Raw genomic sequence first — 18,518 nt, 5'->3', positions numbered from 1 at the left:
GTATTTTAAACGTTTAATTAAGAAGTAAAAACCTTACAGCGAACACAGATTTCTAAGCTGATCTGGAGAAGGAAAAATCACCCGTGTTTTGCGCATAAAAAGTGGTTATTAACTATTGAAACCTGTTTTTATTTCACCTGGCAATCTACCTGAATGCCCAACTACAGTATCTGGGAAGCCCTCCATAAAACCGAAAGAGCCACAATTGGACTAGTGTTGATAATAAGAGACAGAGAGTCCCCGTTCCCCCATTTTGTTTTAAATCGCAAAAAGTGGTTATTAACTATCGAAACCTGTTTTTATAGCTTTTAAAGTCGTGCAATGTCTAAGCAGGAACACATCATTATATCTTATATATGAAAAAAGTGTGCCTGAGTCACTGTGTCCATCCTATATAATAATGCCACAATATTTTAAGCGCCCCATTAGGCTGGGCAATCGAATTTTTTAATAAAAAAAAGAGATGTAATGATGTGTTCCTGCTTAACTTAGAAATTGCATGACTTTAAAAGCAATAAAAACAGTTTTCGATAGTTAATAACCACTTTTTGTGCATTAAAGAATGGGTGATTTTTCTTCCTCATCATCAGATCTTTCTTGGAAAAATATCTTACCCGCTGCTAACCGGGCACAGAAGGGTAAAAAAAAAGAGTCAGACAGGCAGGGGGGAGGGTGAGTTGTGAAACTGTTACCTGTCCTGGATAAAGCGGTTAGAAAATAGATGGATTTACACCTGTGAAAAGCGTTCCAATTTTAATGCGATACGGAAGACATTATTCATAAAATATGATCTTGTACGGTCTGTAAACTGAAAATGTATGAAGGAGACACGTTGCGTATTGCCTCTTTTTACACTTGGAAAAACATTCCAATGTTAATGTGACAGTGAAGATATCATTAATAACCTTTTAAATCTGAAGGGAGATCTAAAGGGATCCACACGGTACAGATCCTGCTACTGTAGCTATTCAGAGGGAAAGACGGTGACGTCACCGTGCAGGTGAGCAGACACACCCTCTAATGTCAGGCGCATGCGTTAAATATATTTAGATCTTTGAATTAATATCGTTATTGACTTCTTTAGCCTCACAGCATTGTCAAATAATACTCTTCTTGTGTCTAATTTTTAGTTAAGCAGGATTTGAGCTACAGACCATAAAAAAACAGGATTCACTTTTTTCACATATTATTGATAATAATATCAGTAGCAGTTTGAAACTATTCATTGTTATTAATAAATGCCTTAGATTCGAACATCTTGTGATATTTAGAAATATAAAAAAGTCAAAACAGTGTCCATAATATTGCTATTTTGCTATTGGTGTTTTAGTTTTTCAAAGAAATGTTTGTTAAAAGAAAACTCTGGATCGCAGAAAAGATTAAAACGATCACTTTTCACAAAGTATATAAAGGTACAGTTATATGGTCAGAAGGAGCATGTAAAAACGTTTCCGAAATAACCACATGTAAGACTTTAATTCTTAAAATGTTTAGAGAGAAATGGAATACTAGTGTGTATTTTATCTTTAAAATACCAATACCAGCAATATACAGATTACATAATATGTTGTATGCTCCTCTTCTTTTTATGCTCAACTACTAAAAATCCCCTTTAGTGGTAAAATTTCATATAAATATTAAATACTAAGCGGATTAAAATGTCGGTCATTTTGGCCAGCCAATCACATAAAGCGGTACGCCACAGTGGCGCACACGTAGTTGCCAGTGGTATGGGTTTTTACTGTGCATTTTAAATGGCTGCATCTGTACAGTGAACCTGTCTGCCGAGTTCAAGAACTCTGTTACTGGTGCGAGAGTAACAAATCTGCAATTTTGTTTCTCAATTTTGTGCCTGGGTTGGGGGTGGCGGTTGATTTTGCTTTTAATACCAGTATCTTCTGTGCATTTGTGTGAACAGGAAAAATTTAATTGTCACCAATATCATACCTTAATCAGAAGAGTTGCAGGTGTAGCCTTAATAGGCGGACATTAGCAAGCAACTGCATGTTCTTACAAAGAGGCTTTAACTAGCACATCTCAGTATTTCATAGTTTTTTAAAGCTAGCTTTTTAAAGCCTTTTTAAAAATTTGAAGAAGTAATCGGTTTCTCATTGTGTCGTTTGTAAATTAATATGTAAATCAAGGGCTGTTTAAAGATTCAATCCATCTTTTGAGCCACGTATTTTAAAAAAAGTTATTAAAAGTTAGGATTAGCAACTTCCTGTATCACAAGACCATTGTTTTTTATATATTTCTCATGTGAAAAAATCATAAATGTGAAACAGAACCAGGATTTTTTAAAGGGGGCACTATGCTCTAAGTTGACCCAGGTAGTTCATAGCGCAACTTCAAAATGCAGCCATAACGATTGAGAACAGTCCGGTTCACCTCGGACATTGTAGGGGGGCTGAATGACATCACGACCCCAAAAAAACAAGGCGCTATATCTCTAAAATGAAAGCAGCACAAAAGCTACTTTCAACTGCACAAACTGGCACAAACGTAGCACTAACGAATAAGGTGGGTTTCATCATTTGTGCTGTCTGTAGGGGGGGCAAATTCACAGAGCTACAATCTGTGACTCGATCCTTTAAGGATCGAGTAAGGTCCTTTATAGATCTTATTAAAAATATGCCTGGCCATCTGGCCTCTGACCATTGTGGCAGCCCCAGCTGATAAGATAAGAGATGGCTGTAGGGCCCCAGGGAGACTAGCAATAATGCATATGGTCTTTTCTTAAATTAAGAAATATTGAGAGGAATAGTTACTGTCCAGGCACCCTGTCACATACAGCAGTATGAAATAAATATTTTTTTACTCTTCTAGGTATCACATGTATGGCAAATATGTCTTCCGGCTTAGAGTTTACACCTCTAAGACACAGGATACGCTGAAAACTATTTTTGAGAAAGAAGGAAACTACGGGGATAATTGGAACTATGGACAGGTTACGCTTAATGACACTACTGATTTGATGGTTAGTACCTTCCTATCTACAGATGTTTGTGTCAAACCAATCCACAATACAGGTAGGATCAGTACATTTTTGTTTGTTTTTGTTGGTACAGCATTCCATTTTTTATTGATTGGTTTTCTGTCAAACTTCCTCCCCATAACTATCATGGGTAAAGTTAAGCCTAATCTTAATTTTGAAAAGGCATTTTATTCTTCACCTCTGACACCTAAAATGGTATGTGCTGGTAAAAAATGACATGATAAAAGTGAAAAACTGACAACCAGGAAATGTCTTAAGTGTCTGTTACAGAGGCAATTCAGTCTACAAAAGCCCCACTCTCTGGAGGGCATTGAGCATGTAGTCCTACTTTTACAACTCTTCTTAGGTTGTGTTTGAAGCCCAGAAGATGTCTGGCCTTTGGAATGACATAGCCTTGGATGACATCGGGCTGACAATTGGTCCATGTATCGATGGTGTCCACCCAGAACCGACACCAGTCATGCCACTTGCTACCTCTCCTTCCCAACCCAGTATGTCACACTTTCAGACTGTTGAGTTCATGTTTCTAGTCATTTGTTCAATTTCAATTAAGTATTAACAAAACCAATCTTAATGGTCAACAATCATACATTAACTATCTTATAATGAGGAACCTAAAGCTAAGACTTTATTTGTAAACAGAAATATTTACCTATTATAAAAGTAGTATTGACTTAATGTGCCACATCATTCTTCTGTAATAATTGTAAATTATCAATGCAGTATCTAAGAATGTCCTGATATCAACATGCTTGATGAGAGATATTTTTCCTTGTCACCAGCTGACTGTGGTGGACCTTTTGAACTATGGGAACCAAATTCTACTTTCAGTTCTCCCAACTATCCTCACAATTATATCAACAGCGCATTTTGTAAGTAACATGATGAATCTATGTATGCATGCACCATAACTTCACTTTTCTCACTGATCATCCCAAAATTTAGGAGTGGCTGAGTGTCTATAACTTTTAGTTGTACCCTTATTGAGTACTGAGGATTAATATTTGCATAAATATTTCTGCAATCCTTTTTTTTTTGCCTTCTCAGAATTAACCATTTTTCACATGAAGCTTAGACAGAGGAAATAAATCACGTTTAATTACTGTGGCAGGATTTTATATATACTGTAAACTAAAAGGGAATTCATTTAGGACAGATAATATGAAATAAGAAAGAAACAGCTTAGCTACAAACAAAACAAATGAGTATCTGTATTTGTTAAAGTTTACTTGTTGAAGTTGAATTGGGGCTCATTCACTTGATAACTTGACCTGTATCTGATTTTATTAATCGCTTACACTTATATAACGCTTTTCTGGAAACCACTCAGAGCACTTTACAGGTAATGAGGACTCCTCTCCACCACCAATGTGCAGCATGCACCTGGATGATGTGATGGCAGCCATAGTTCGCCAGAATGCTCACCACACATCAGCCATTAGTGGGTAATTCGGCCAATTCATAGATGGGGTTTATTAGGAGGCCATGATTGGTAACAGTTACACCCCTACTCTTTTCAAGAAACACCCTGGGATTTTTAATGACCACAGACAGTCAGGACCTCCGTTTTACATCTCATCCAAAGGACGGAGCCTTTTTATAGTATAGTGTCCCCATCACCATACTGGGGCATTAGGACCCACATAGACCGCAGGGTGAGCACCCCCTGCTGGCCCCACCTCTTCCAGCAGCAACCTTAGTTTTTCCCAGGAGGTCTCCCATTCAGGTATTGACCAGGCTTACACCTACTTAGCTTCTGTGGGCTGCCAGTTGTGAGCTGCAGGGTGATATGACTGCTGGCGATTTGGGTTTAAAAAGTAAACAGCTCTGTGTAATGTGGATCAGACAATTGACCAAATGCACTTGAGCCATAACAATATATTATGATGACAAATCTGGGCCTTGGAGATTTTGCAATCGCATTTGGGTCACGGTGATATTTTGTACACACCCAAGCCATGGTAAAGTCTTATGTTATCACATGTACAGATGGAACCATTCAGAGCATGTGGCAGCACTCATTGCTGTGGTAGATTAGCTGTGCTTTGCTTCACTATACCACAATGTGTTTTGCCAAAGATTATCAATAGTTGGCACTTGTGGCGCATTAGATGTTGGTGAAAACATTAGCTGCCTGCAACAAATATGTAATACTTTTTAAAATGTACTTAATATGAAAAAACAATATGGAATCTAAATCTAAAGTGATATTTTGATAGCAGAATATCATATATCAATATTATTTTTTTAGTATAAATACAGTATATTATTTAGCTGGTTATGGTAGGGTATTCCACCTCATAAACATTTCCTCTCCTCCCCTCTGGTCTCCTTGCCCCCCCTCTCTCACCAAAAAAGCATTGTGTCTCTTCACAGGGGCCTGTTCCAAGACTAGACTTTCAAACCACCTCACACACCCGAAGAAAGCTCCACAGCCAAAACATTGTGTTTCTTTTCATTTCAGAATAGAATGAACATTTACCTGTTCCTTTGCAGCCTACACATGCTGACAAAGCTCCTTACTTGAACTTTTTCTTACTGAAAAAGCACTTTGAAAAGCCACTTCCAAAGGTGCTATGTAATATACAAGTTTGTTAATATTTATTTTTTAGAAGGCACAAGTAAGTCAAAAGCAGCATTGTGTGTTATGTTAAAAACTTCTCATTTATTTATTTTGCTTGGGACTAGACCACAAAGTCACTCTAATTTTATATTTAGACAAAGTAGGAAGTAACAGAAGACAGTGAGGATGGAGGCCCGAGAAATTCTGACATCCACTGACTTAAAATAAACTTTTTACTTAAGATCAGAAAAAGAATGTACTATTAATAAATGTTACTTTTTACAAGTTTTACAAGGTCTTATAATAATTTATACACACACACAACTAATTCAATTTTCCAAGAAAAAAAAAAACCTTGGAAAAAATATGTCTTTGGACATGTCTATGAGAGGAAATCGGAGTACCCACAGGAAACCCATGCGAACAAAGGAAGAACATGCAAACTTCACACAGAGTGCATCCTACATTTGAACCCTTTCAACTCAGCTGCTTTCAATGGCACAACAAAGTACACACAGAGAACTAATGAATGTCTCAGTTCTCCTGGGCCGTTTTAGGGGGAGTGACCTTATCACACCAAAAAATAAGGAGCTATATCTTGGTAATGGAAGCCAGATCACTAGATCAGGCAAAGAATAGAGTGTAATAACAGTGTTTTTTGTTTTGTGTTCAAGTTCCTTAATCATTAAACTATCACTTCTAATAATTTATCTAGTTTGTTGATGATTTTAGTCAAAGTGACATAATATATCACCAAACATACTCTGAAGTCGAAGTAGTCCTGTAAACTTTCATATATGAATATATGCAACATGGCCAGAGGGGTGGAGTCCAACAGCTCTGTTTGGGATTAATATTGTTAATGGCATCAATTAGTGGATTCTAAGATGAATCCTGCAGTAAAAGCGATTGAGGTTGACTTGGGTTTGGGGGATGTCCAGCTTCCTGGGGACTGGTACAAAACTGAGGCCTTTGTCGAGAAGAGATCGCTTGTCCTGTAAAAGGGAAAGTTCAGAGGGTATAGTAATAACAAGGTTAGGACTGGTGGAAGTAGTAGGGGTGTTGATGGTTTTTTACTGTAGAAGACGATTTAGTTTTTTGTCCTCTGAAGTGAGGAACTGGTAGAGTTTCGAGAGGAGGGATCTGATGAGGTTAGTTATAAAGGGAAGATGATGTGGAGCTGTTAGCCGTAAAAATTCCTTAGTTTCTTTGACGTTGTTGTCAGAAAGGGTAATCTGTTGTAAGAGGGAGAAAATGGTAGAAAGCATTAGTTTCTGGGAAAATTGTTGTAGAAGTCTCTGAGTGTTACTCTGGGTGGTGTCAGAGTCAAAGGAAAAATTATTAAATTTTAGGCTAAATCCTTTAGGAATTATATTATAATGATGACATCTGTAATGGAATAGGAGGTAGTTATATGGTTCTAATGACAAGTTAGAGCACTTCCTGCATCACTTTACCAACTTCCACCCATCCCTCAAATATCTAGTTAACATATCTTCCACTACTCTTCAGTTTCTAGACATAAACCTATCCATTAACCATCCCCGACTGTCTACTTCAGTCTATTACAAACCCACGGATTCACACAGCTATCTCCTGTACAGCTCATTTCACCCCAAACACAGTAAAAACTCTCTCCCTTTTTCACAGTTCCTTCCACTGTGGGGACAGTGATGACATGGATTCCAAGAATCAAGCACTCAAAGTACACTCCTTTTTCATCAACAGAGGATACCCCACCCATGTTATTGACAGGGCTCTCATCTGAGCCAAAAACAGCCCCCAGACCATTCATTTGATCAGGAACCCCCGGCATAACAACCGCATTCCTTTGGTGCTTCCCTTCCACCCTAACATACTTTCTTTCCCCAGGACGATTAATGACAACATTTCCATCTTTTAGGCTGATCCCTCCACCGGGGCCCTCTTTTCTGACCGCCCCACCATGTCATAATGCTGAACACCTAATCTACATAACCTTCTTGTTCACAGCTCTCTTGACCACCCTCAACAATAATCCACACCGGGTGCTTTTCCCTGAAACAGAGCTCGCTGCATCACCTCCAAGTACATATCTAACACCACACTCAATCAAAGCCCCTCAGAACAATTCCGGATCACACAGGTGACCTCTTGTACCTCCAGCAACCTCATTTACTGTATCTCTTGCGGGAAATGCCCAGCTATCTATGTTGGGGAAACAGGAAGGAGACTTGGAGGCCGCTTCAGAGAACGTTAGGGCTTTGAAGACTGAAGATTTCTCCAAGCTCATAGTTTCTCATTTCACCTCAGACGACAATGAGCACACTGATCTATCCGTCTGCGTTCTCAAAGAAGGTTTTCTTAACTCCCATAGCAGAAAGACATCAGAAACAAAAATAATCCTGAAACTAGGTTCACGCCTTCCCCCTTCTCTAAACGACAGATTTGTTTAAGTGTAATCTTGTCTATTCACATGCAGGTTTTGACTTCACCCCTCTATTCACCTCTCCCCAATTCGCACCACCTGGGTGGCGTCTCTGCCTCTCCCCTGATCCTGCCTCCTCCACTCTCCCAACTTTTGTTCTCCTATGCTATTTAATCTTTGCTGTCTGCTCTGTCTTTATCACACCCAAAGAAGGCTCCACAGCCAAAATGTTGTGTTTTCTTTCTTTTCTTTTCAGCAGGGAATAAACCTATTACTTGTTCCTTTGCAGTCTACGCATGCTGACGCAGCTACTTACCTGAAGTACTGTAATGTAATACTGTAATACAGTAATCTAATGTATGCACCATAGATGGTAGTGATAGCTAAATATGAAAACGTACCCAACAGTATTCTACCCTCTTCATAAATATTTTACGCGTCAAAGTCTTTAACTTGGTAATTTACAGTGGGTTCTGGTTTTAACGTGCTTGTTCTAATATTATAAAGTTTATGGACTGTACTTCATGTTATTCAAGTTATAACGTTTTATCCTTTTCTAAGAATATGTAGTAAGAACACCACTTGCTGTAATTGTAAAAAAAAATTGTACTTATTTAATACCACTTGATAGTTATATTAATATGGAATTGTGTAACTAAGCAGCTAAAATATCACAAGTGGACATTTCAGAAACATTTTGACATCCATTTCTTTAAAAAAAACTTTTATTGTCCTTGTAGTGGTAAAAAACAAAGCACTGTAATGTAACGTGCTGCACCAAATGGTTCAAAGCGAGATCAGAGCATTACTTTCGGTTTGTTTCTTACATAGTGAATACATAAAAATAGCCCACTGTTATAGCTTGTTGTTGGCTCCATCGTGAATCTGCGTATCTGGATAAATTAAGTGATGGTATTGTGATTAAGGATTTCTTCGCGGAATTCTTTAAGTTAAACAAAGGAGGGAAGAAGGGTTATTTTTACAATTGCCAGTAATCGGAGAGCAGCTTATTCATATGTTGAAACCACACTATAACATGGAAGACAGACAGGTTTCACTTTCAATTGAGCCAGTCAGTCTCTCTGTTGCTTAATAATGTACACTGTCTAGATGCCAATGTTCTTGTTATACGAACAAGAATAAGCTGAGATTGTCACAGGTGACGTTTAAGAGTACAAGGTTGGACCCTATACTGCGCTGAGACTGTAGGCAGCTAGTGTTTGGCGTCCAAATCCCAAGGGCGAAAGGCAGAAGTCGTAGTCGTTGTAGGGGAGCTAGGTCGGATATCAGAAGAGTCAGGTCGAGAGTATCCAAATCCAAAACGCAAGACGAAGTTGAAGCCAGAGAAAAAAAAAGGCAGGGTACCCAGAAATCATGTTGATAATAGAAACGCGCACAAGAGAAAGCCAAAGGTTATTCTCAATAGTGAGGTGAGAGAGAGAGTAGGAGACACAGAAAAAAAGTGTATCCTGTCTTAATTTCAAATTATATTTTACCTTCATTTTTTTTACATTATAAGTTTGTATTTTACTTATTTTCTGATAGTCAGATTCAACATATATTTGAAGAAAATCTCGTAAATTAACGTTTTTACAACATGTGGAAGAAGTGCAATAAATTATGACATTGTGAATTTTAATATTATTGATTACTAATAGTTTATGCTAACACCTGACTTTCTTATTTAGATGTAAATAAAATATTGAACTAAGAAAAAAACAATCGAGAATAGTCTGTGTTATTTGTATAGATGAAACCTTTCTAAATGTTTTTTAGACCAGTCTTTACAGTAAATGGGCAGTGTGCTATTTTGTGTAGAAAAATTGATTTTATTTACGTATGGAATGCGAATGTGTGCTGAGTTTACAAAATTAAAGTGTTTAAAATGTTTTATTAAAAAAGTAAAAAGAACTTACAGCTTACAAAAAGACTCTAAGCTGATCGCACGGAAGAAAAATCACGTTTTCTGTGCATAAAAAGTGTTTTTAACTATCTAAACCCATTTTTCATAGATTTTAAAGTCATGCAATGTCTAATTTAGGAAGGCACACATTGTTGTTTCTTATTTTTGATTTTCTTTAAAATTGAAAGAATCAGTTTCCCATCGCGCCATACAATATTATGTTACATGTTTATGAAATGTAAATGTAACCTAATGCCTTTCGTATTATGTGCTCGCTTACACATGGGTTCCGCTTTATTCAAACTAAGGTTTCTAAAAATGCAACCAGGTACTAGATATTTAAATAAAGGCTGTGAACATTTTCAATAATTGAAATCTTTAAAATGCCTGTGGTTTGAAGGCTCTGTGCCACAACAGAATTTACAGATGCCAATGCGACGTACATTTCTCCCAGATATCCAACTTTTGCCCATCAGTCAAGAGAAGGAGGAGAGATTGTATGTGCAGTGCATCGGCACAGATAGGAAAGCCAGAGCCGACCGTTATGCCGCTCTTCTGTTACGTAATTTTGTGACTTTTGAAATTTACTGGGGGTGGACCACATCCGTAAATTTCGACGGGTCCAGAGGCAAAAGGGCCTTGCCATGCAATCTCCAGAAAAACATTATAGGCATGGTGAATCAAAGATTCTCAAAATTTACTTTGCATGACTGGAAACAAAAACGTGATCAGATAAACAAAATTTTTCCAATAAAGAGGCGCTCTTTTCCTCTGGTTAAACAGTCTGCGTAGAAACAAAACAATCAGATTAAACAAAAGAGTGTGACTGTACTTTTTGTTGATGAAAAAATAGTCTTTTCGTGTTGACTTTATTGTCCTTCATTCAGTTGGATTGCTTGATTAGCATGAAACAATTGTTATGTTATGTTATTGTATTGTTATGATTTCTCTATTATTATCGAATCCCTCAACTCGTTCACTTGTGATTATTTTGAAAACATTTTGACATGTTCCTTTTAACTACATTGTTGTCGATACTGTTGCAATAGACAATGAAGTGCTCGGAGTTTGTAATGTAGGGTGCTCTGAACAAGTTAAACTTTGATGCAGGACACATAAATGTATTTCCCACAAGCTATACTGTAGTGGCTTTAAAACTATACCACATCGCATATACAGTGCACGTGGCATGTCTTTGTTCAAGTTTTAAAAGTACGTAAAAACAAGTGTTAAGAACAAACAGGACATTTGATTGCTGGTTGCCTTATGTTAAAGAGCAACAATGACAACAGAGCATGCCACTGAAAATTATTCCCATCCCCCAAGCAGAACTGTCTATTCTACATAACAAACACAGCGGAGTGTAACACTCCTAGCCTTTGTGAGAAGTACTGAGCTGCATTACATAAAGTGGCTGCCATGTTATATACTGTAGTAGGTTCATTCCAAGAAGAAAAGAAATGACTCTATGTGTCTCCTCTATAGATCTTCAGCTTACAGACTGTCCAAGGTAATATATTATTAATAATATCTTCCGTATCGCATTAAAATTGGAACGTTTTTTACAAGTGTAAATCCACTATTTTCTAACCGTTTTATCCAGGATGGGTAACAGTTTCACTAATACTATTTGGTAACATTTTTTTATGATTTTGACAGCCTTCAGACTGCTTCGACTGATGCATAAAAATGTAACATAGTGCATACTGTGGTTAAAGAGCTATTGAGCACAGAACATCTTTTTGCCTCTGAAAAGTTTAGTTTATTTAGATTATTCTTATCTGTGTTAAAACAGGAAATACAGAGGGAGTTTCAGAAATAAAACAGAGGTCTGGAACACCCTTTCTTAAAACATAGGCATTTAATAAATTGAAGATTGTGAAAACAGTGACAAATACCTTGAACAAAATACAATTTTAAAATACAGTTATTAATAAATCACTTAACTTCAAACATGTTGTGATATTGAGAAATACCAAAAAAAAATCAATATACAGATGCAGCCATTCAAAATGCGCGGTAAAAACCCGCGGTACGGTAACCTACCCACAAGCCACCGCGGGCTACCGGAGCATACCGCAGGGCAAGTGATTGGCTGGCCAAAATGACCGACAGGGGCACTCGTGGTGCATTGGTTGGTAGTGCAAAGATTGAATCATTTAATGTCTTTACTGTGCACATTTTAATCCGCTTAGTTTTGAATATTTATATGGATTTTACCACTAAAGGGAAATTTTAGTAGCTGAGCATAAAAAGAAGAGGAGCATAACGCATCTGAAGGTCATAAACGATATTAATTTAAAACATTACTGTATGTATGTAAACTGTACTGTGTATGGCTGGTCTTGGTAGTTTAAAGAAAAAATACACACCAGTCTTCCATTTTTCCCTAAACATTTTAAGCATGAAAGTTTTATGAAACGGTACCCAAATATGCGATTGCTGTATAGAATGAATTTTAATTAAAAAAAAATATTTAACACGAACATTAAGCTGTTTACATCTTCCGCCTGAGAACAGTCACCCGTTGCTACCCAACGCAGAATGGTGATTGGTTGACACCATCTGACACCCCTCTGATTGGAGAAAAAAGACGTGCTGGTTTGCTATACCAGGAAGAGAATTTCTTTCAATTCTAAACGTGTATTTTAAAAGTTTAAGAAGTAAAAACCTTACAGCGTACACAGATTTCTAAACTGATCAGGATCGTTATCTTTGTCTTATGCATAATAATGTTCACCGCTCTGTCCAGCAAATTAATAATAAACTTTATTTTATATAGCGTTTTAAACGAATAAGTAATTAGATTGCTCATAAACCTAATCACTTGCTTTTTCTTTTTATTTAGGCTCAGATTACAACTATAGATCGAATTATTAATAACCATAATAACAACCAACCAACAAAAAACAACCATATAAACATAATGGTGGTGCTGGACCTTCCAGTTTTATTTATTTATTTTTTAATCGCGTAACATAAACATATTACCGTATGCAAACTGTACTGTATACAATATGTACATGTATATTTAATGTCTTAACTGTGCCCGTTTAAGTATTGAATATTCATATCTAATTTTACCACTGAAGGGAAATCTTAACATAAACATACAGTATATGGCTGGTCTCGGTACTTTAAAGAAAAAAATACACACCGGTATTCCATTTCTCCCTAAACATTGTAAGCTTCGAAGTCTTTAACTAACGTGATACCGGAGTCAACAAGCATACTTTTAGAATTTGATTAAAAGGGAATATAATATGGAATCGCGTATCTCAAGAAATTAATAACGATATAATTATATTCATGTTGCAAAAGAACTGCAACGGACATAAAAACTCCCTTGCATGGTTTCATTACGACCAGAATCGGTCTTGAGATATTTTTAACTTGATTTACAGTATTTGAGAGGTATGTCTTAACACCGATACTACAGTGCTTAAGTACTGCTCACGTATATGTTTCTAGGTTTATATTATGCATTTCATACGGTCAAATTACTTTTGAGCAATAAGAAGCGAGAAACGGTATGCGTTTTACTTTCGTTTTGTGCTGGGACCCGTGGATTGATTAGAGATATCAAGTACATACAAGTCATTTTTTAAATGTTTTAGTTCGTCTTGAAAAAATGTTACGAGTACATCATCTATCAACAATTACACAGGTTCTGTTTCCATATTGCGGATTTTGGTTACGTAATATTATTTTCTAGATTTCACGTTGTGAATATGATGGGATGTCTGATGGGATGTTTCTAAAAATCCACCCTCTGTAAAACGTCTTCTCTAGTTGTCCTGCATATGTATTCGCTAATGAAGCTGTGTGTTCTGAGCCTAGATCTCTACATTTCTGTATGAACCAGCTTAGAGGGCTAAAGACAGCTTGTGTTTAAATTGAGTGTAAGGCAATTTATGCTTCTAAAGTCATGGTCAGCATTTATCTTTGTACTGTGTTGTAAACTTGTTCTGTGCCAAGTCACATTATTTTATAGCGTTTTTAAAGTGTTATCAAATACGGTGTTACTGTAGTTTACTGAGTCCCATGTCACATGGTCTGTGATTGAAACCTGTAAAACCGGTTTAATTCGTCACAGCCAGCACTCTTCAGGTGTGAGGGTCTTCTGCTCAGAATGAAACGCTAAAATGTTTGTGTATATTCTAATGGTAGTGGGGGCGGGGTGTGTGGGAATAAGTTTGGTTGAAACATTTTCTCTGAAAGCATTTTCTTCTTGTAACCGATCTTGTTACAGCATGTTACAGTTTACTATTATTAACCATATTAATTTTAAGTGCTTAATGTAAAATCTTGTAAAAATATATTTTCATTGTTCAAATATACATTAAGTCTGACTATCATATAATAAGTTAAATACAAAACTAAAGAAAAAATAGGGTTAAATATAATTCAAAATATTTTGCTAACAATGTTAACTGTTTATGAATAATAAAATGTATTAACTAAGGAGTAGGATGGCACAGTTGTTAGTATGTTTTTTTTTTTTTTTTAACCCAATCTCCGGGAAACCATTAGTACGATGGTGAATCGGAGATTCTCAACCCTTGCTGCGTACGACTGGAAAAGAATTCGTGATCGGATCAACGAAATGCTTCGTAGGAGGAGGCAGTCTTTTCCTCTTGTCTAACAGTCTGTCCACAAACAAAACATTCCTGTTAGACAAGAGGAATTGAAAAAAAAACAATGTTGTCAATGAAAACCGGTGTGTGTGTCTCTCCCTGCTGGATGTCCCTCTCACAAACTGCTGAATGAATAAAATAATTTTATTGAAAACGAGTTTGCGATTGTCTGGTCTTTAAATTCTGTAGATACGCGATTCCATATTATATTCCCTTTTAATCAAATTCTAAAAGTATGCTTGTTGACTCCGGTATCGCGTTAGTTAAAGACTTCGATGCTTAAAATGTTTAGGGAGAAATGGAATACTGGTGTGTATGTTTTCTTTAAAGTACCGAGACCAGCCATATACTGTATGTTTAAGTTCCAAAATTAATATCGTTTATGGGCTTCACACGCGTTGCAGTATGCTCAGGCACTAAGTAAAAGGAGATGCTTCGTATTGCTTGACTAATTTTAAAAACTAAGTTATAAATATAAAAATTGCAGGCGCTGCTCTGGTGCGTCGGCTCCTACACAGTGCCTGTCTGCCGTAAGCGTTACAATATACATACAGTACCCAACACTGCTTGTACCCATCTGTCATGTAAATAAAACACCTTGAATTGAATTGAATTGAGGGGAGAAGGGGGGGATACTAAAGCCAATACTGGCTCAATGGGCTTTGACGTGCTAATGCGTTAACGGTCCGGGTGTGGCAGGCTTCCAATGTCAACTCGACTCGATTAGAAGACAATGAACGTATTTTAGCCCTAAATGAATTAATAGCAAACATGGTTTACATAAAATACATTTTTCCAAGAAAGTTTATAATAATACGATCTATAGTTGAAATCTGAGCCTACTTTAAAAATAAAGGAAAAGCATTTTCAGAGAGCAATCACGCTGTGTTTATGAAGAAAAAGTGATTAGGTTTATGAGCAATCTAATTACCTATTCGCTTAAAATGCTATATAAAATAAAGTTTATTTAGAGATGAATGATCAGTGTCGCAGTTTAAATAATGTGAGTCAGGAAACTAACACAGCGCCACCGGATTTAATAACGCAATAAAAACGCTATAAAATAATGTGACACAGTACAGCACAGTACAACAATACTGACCATGACTTTAGAAGCATAAATTACCTTACACTCAATTTAAACACAAGCTGTCTTTCTGTATGAACCTCTAAGCTGGTTCATACAGAAAATGTAGAAATGCATTAGCCTGATCATGATTAAAAAACACATAATTAAACACGCGTTTGCGATTTAAATCAGAACACGATTTAAATCAATATAAATGTTTATATTGTAACGCATACTGTCCCGCCTCCATTTCTCTATAAAAATTTACTGTTGCACACACACACACAATAGAAGCAGGAACCACTGTCAGAAGGGAAGATATATTCAAAATATCGCAAATATCGATCATGTTGCGATATTTTGAAATATAAAAGTCAATTGATTGTCCATAATATCGCTTACCTATTTTTTCGAAGAAATGTTTGTTAAAATAAAAGTCCAGCACCAGCTGGATTCGAACACACAACCTACCAGTTGGAAGTCACGCACCTAGACCAGTAGGCTACAAGACAGCTCGCATGTTCAGGTAGGCGAAACAGCCTTACACAGTCCTGCCGCAGTACACGGATATAATCATACCGTTATTAAATTCTTTAGATACGCGATTCCATATTATATTCCCTTTTAATCAAATTCTAAAAGTATGCTTGTTGACTCCGGTATCACGTTAGTTAAAGACTTCGAAGCTTACAATGTTTAGGGAGAAATGGAATACCGGTGTGTATTTTTCCTTGTGATATTTTAAGCTCTAGTTGAATGATAGGTGTCGCATTTTAAATCATTTTCGTAGCTAGAAATTATGAAACGCCATGTTAAAAGCAAGGAAGTTTTTATGCCCCGTTGAAGTAAAACAAAATGCCTGACAAAGTATGGCTTGGACAGATTCCAAGTGCTTGTACAAATGTGCTAAAGAAATTATACTTTGAGTATACAGCTTGTCCAAAGTCATCCATTATTAATACTATTAGTAATATCTTCAGTAAAGGCTTTGATGCATAAATATTTCTGATAAAGGTAGGTTGTGTACTTCTGTCCAACTGAGCAATCTTGCTTTCATAATATATACCAACATTTTAATGACTGATGATTAACATGCTGTAATACACAGTTCAAAATTAAAGGCTCAAATGCTGTACATGAGAGGTTAAGCTCCCCCTGGCGGTTTTACAAGGCGACGCCGGATAGTTAGTCACGTGACACACGTGAAATGCGTGATACCGCGTGATACTGTGACACGCCCACCGGGGTATGCCGCGAAATACCTCACCCATTTTGAATGGCTGCATCTGTAGTGTACATAATATTTAGTTTTTCAAAGAAATTTGTATGTTAAGGAAAGCTCATGCAGGGAGCTGGGTTTGAACCCCCGATCACACGCCAAAGCCATTACACCAACACACCGCTTAAAAACTTAAGCAATAGCTGAAAAGGCAGACAAAATGTTCTAAAAGTAATCACGGGTGAACGAGTCAAATTGATGCAGATTTTACAAAGAAAGTGGACTACGGGAATACTTTGAGCTATATGAAAATAAATAAATCCTTAAATATCGTTATTAATTTCTTTAGATATGCAATTCCATATTATATTCCCTATTAATCAAATTCTAAAAAGAATGCTTTTTTACTGTGATAACAAGCACAATTATTCATAGAAAGGGTTAAAACATTATAATTTTTTATGAAGTGTATAATTACTATAGTCAGAAGGAACACGTAAACACTTTTTTTAAACAACCACAGTAAGTAACCAAATGAAAGACTTTGATGCGTAAAATGTTTATAAAGAAAGTGGAATATTTTTGTGTATTTTTTTAACTACCACTACCACCCATATACAGTTTAATAATATATCTATATTCCTAAATTAATATGTTCAGAGACATTATGCTCTTCTAATTTTTATGGTCAGCTATTTATTTGTAAAATTCCCTATTAATATTCAATATTAAGCAGATTTAAACATGCACAGTAAAGAGATTTAATGAACCAATCTTTTCACTAACAAACATTGTACCACAAGTGCCACCTGTTGGTCATTTTGGCCAGCCAATCACATACTGCAGTATTCAGCTCTATTCCGCAGATATTTTGCGCAGAATAGAGTTTTACCGTGCATTTTGAATGGTTGCATCTCTATATATACATCCACAAACCGATATTGTTAATGATGCCAAGAAACGTATTGACAGTTAATACTTCAAAAATCAAGAAGCTTCATATTTTGGAAATGTCATGATAGTTACACAAAAGAGTGAAACTTGTCAATTTGTTCTCCTAATCATGACAAAAAAAAGTTTTTTTTTATATTTTATTAGTGGCAGGTTTATAGCACCCTTTGAAAAGATTTGATCTTACTTGCTATGTCTGTCCGGGAGCGGGGTATGGGTGTGTGTGTGTGGAGGGGGTTCTCCTGATATCTGATAGTCCTCAGTAAACTTAAGTGATGATGAATGTAAAGTGAATATATAATATACTGTGATATAAGATAAGATAAGATTTTATTGTCCCCTGGGGAATTTTTTTTATGGACAATAATTTTTTGTAGCACGGTAAAAGAGTAGCATTAATTCCTGTCGAACCCCAAAAACTCTTAGTCTTCGCAGGAAATATAAGGGCTGCTGAACTTTGGAGCAAACACTCTCAACATGAGTAGACTACGGTCCACGGTTACTGTCTATGTGTACACCTACAGATGCAGCCATTCAAAAGGAGTGGGGTGTGCTGCGGTACAACAGGCTGGGCATTTTGCAATGAAACGCGTCATAACGTCAAAACTGTGCCGTATGCAAATTAGATTATTTTAATAGTATCCAGAATCACCTTGTAAAACCGCCAGGTGGAGCTAAAAAAATGTAACCTCTCATGTACAGCATTTGAGCTGTCACCAGAAAACACCCAGTTGCGAATCCAGCTCACTGCTGAGGGACAATCTTTATTCAATT

The 18,518-nt window shown here is 36.6% G+C and overlaps 1 protein-coding gene across 3 annotated transcripts in view; it reads left to right on the top strand.

Moving 5' to 3' along the window:
- tmprss15 (transmembrane serine protease 15) overlaps nt 1-18,518 on the top strand; it is a 299,749-nt gene that overhangs the window by 159,565 nt on the left and 121,666 nt on the right. For all 3 annotated transcript variants that reach the window (XM_088639735.1, XM_088639736.1, XM_088639734.1), the window contains exons 11-13: nt 2,827-2,977; nt 3,342-3,486; nt 3,778-3,867. In XM_088639735.1, coding sequence (XP_088495861.1) covers nt 2,827-2,977; nt 3,342-3,486; nt 3,778-3,867 — 386 coding nt within the window. The remainder of the gene's footprint in view (nt 1-2,826; nt 2,978-3,341; nt 3,487-3,777; nt 3,868-18,518) is intronic.

The sequence above is a fragment of the Lepisosteus platostomus genome, chromosome 7 (genome assembly GCF_059453375.1).
Source record: "Lepisosteus platostomus isolate fLepPlt1 chromosome 7, fLepPlt1.hap1, whole genome shotgun sequence".
In the NCBI taxonomy this organism is placed as follows: domain Eukaryota; kingdom Metazoa; phylum Chordata; class Actinopteri; order Semionotiformes; family Lepisosteidae; genus Lepisosteus; species Lepisosteus platostomus.
The sequence above is the reverse complement of the archived record's forward strand: the minus strand, read 5'-3'. Positions and strand labels throughout refer to the sequence as shown.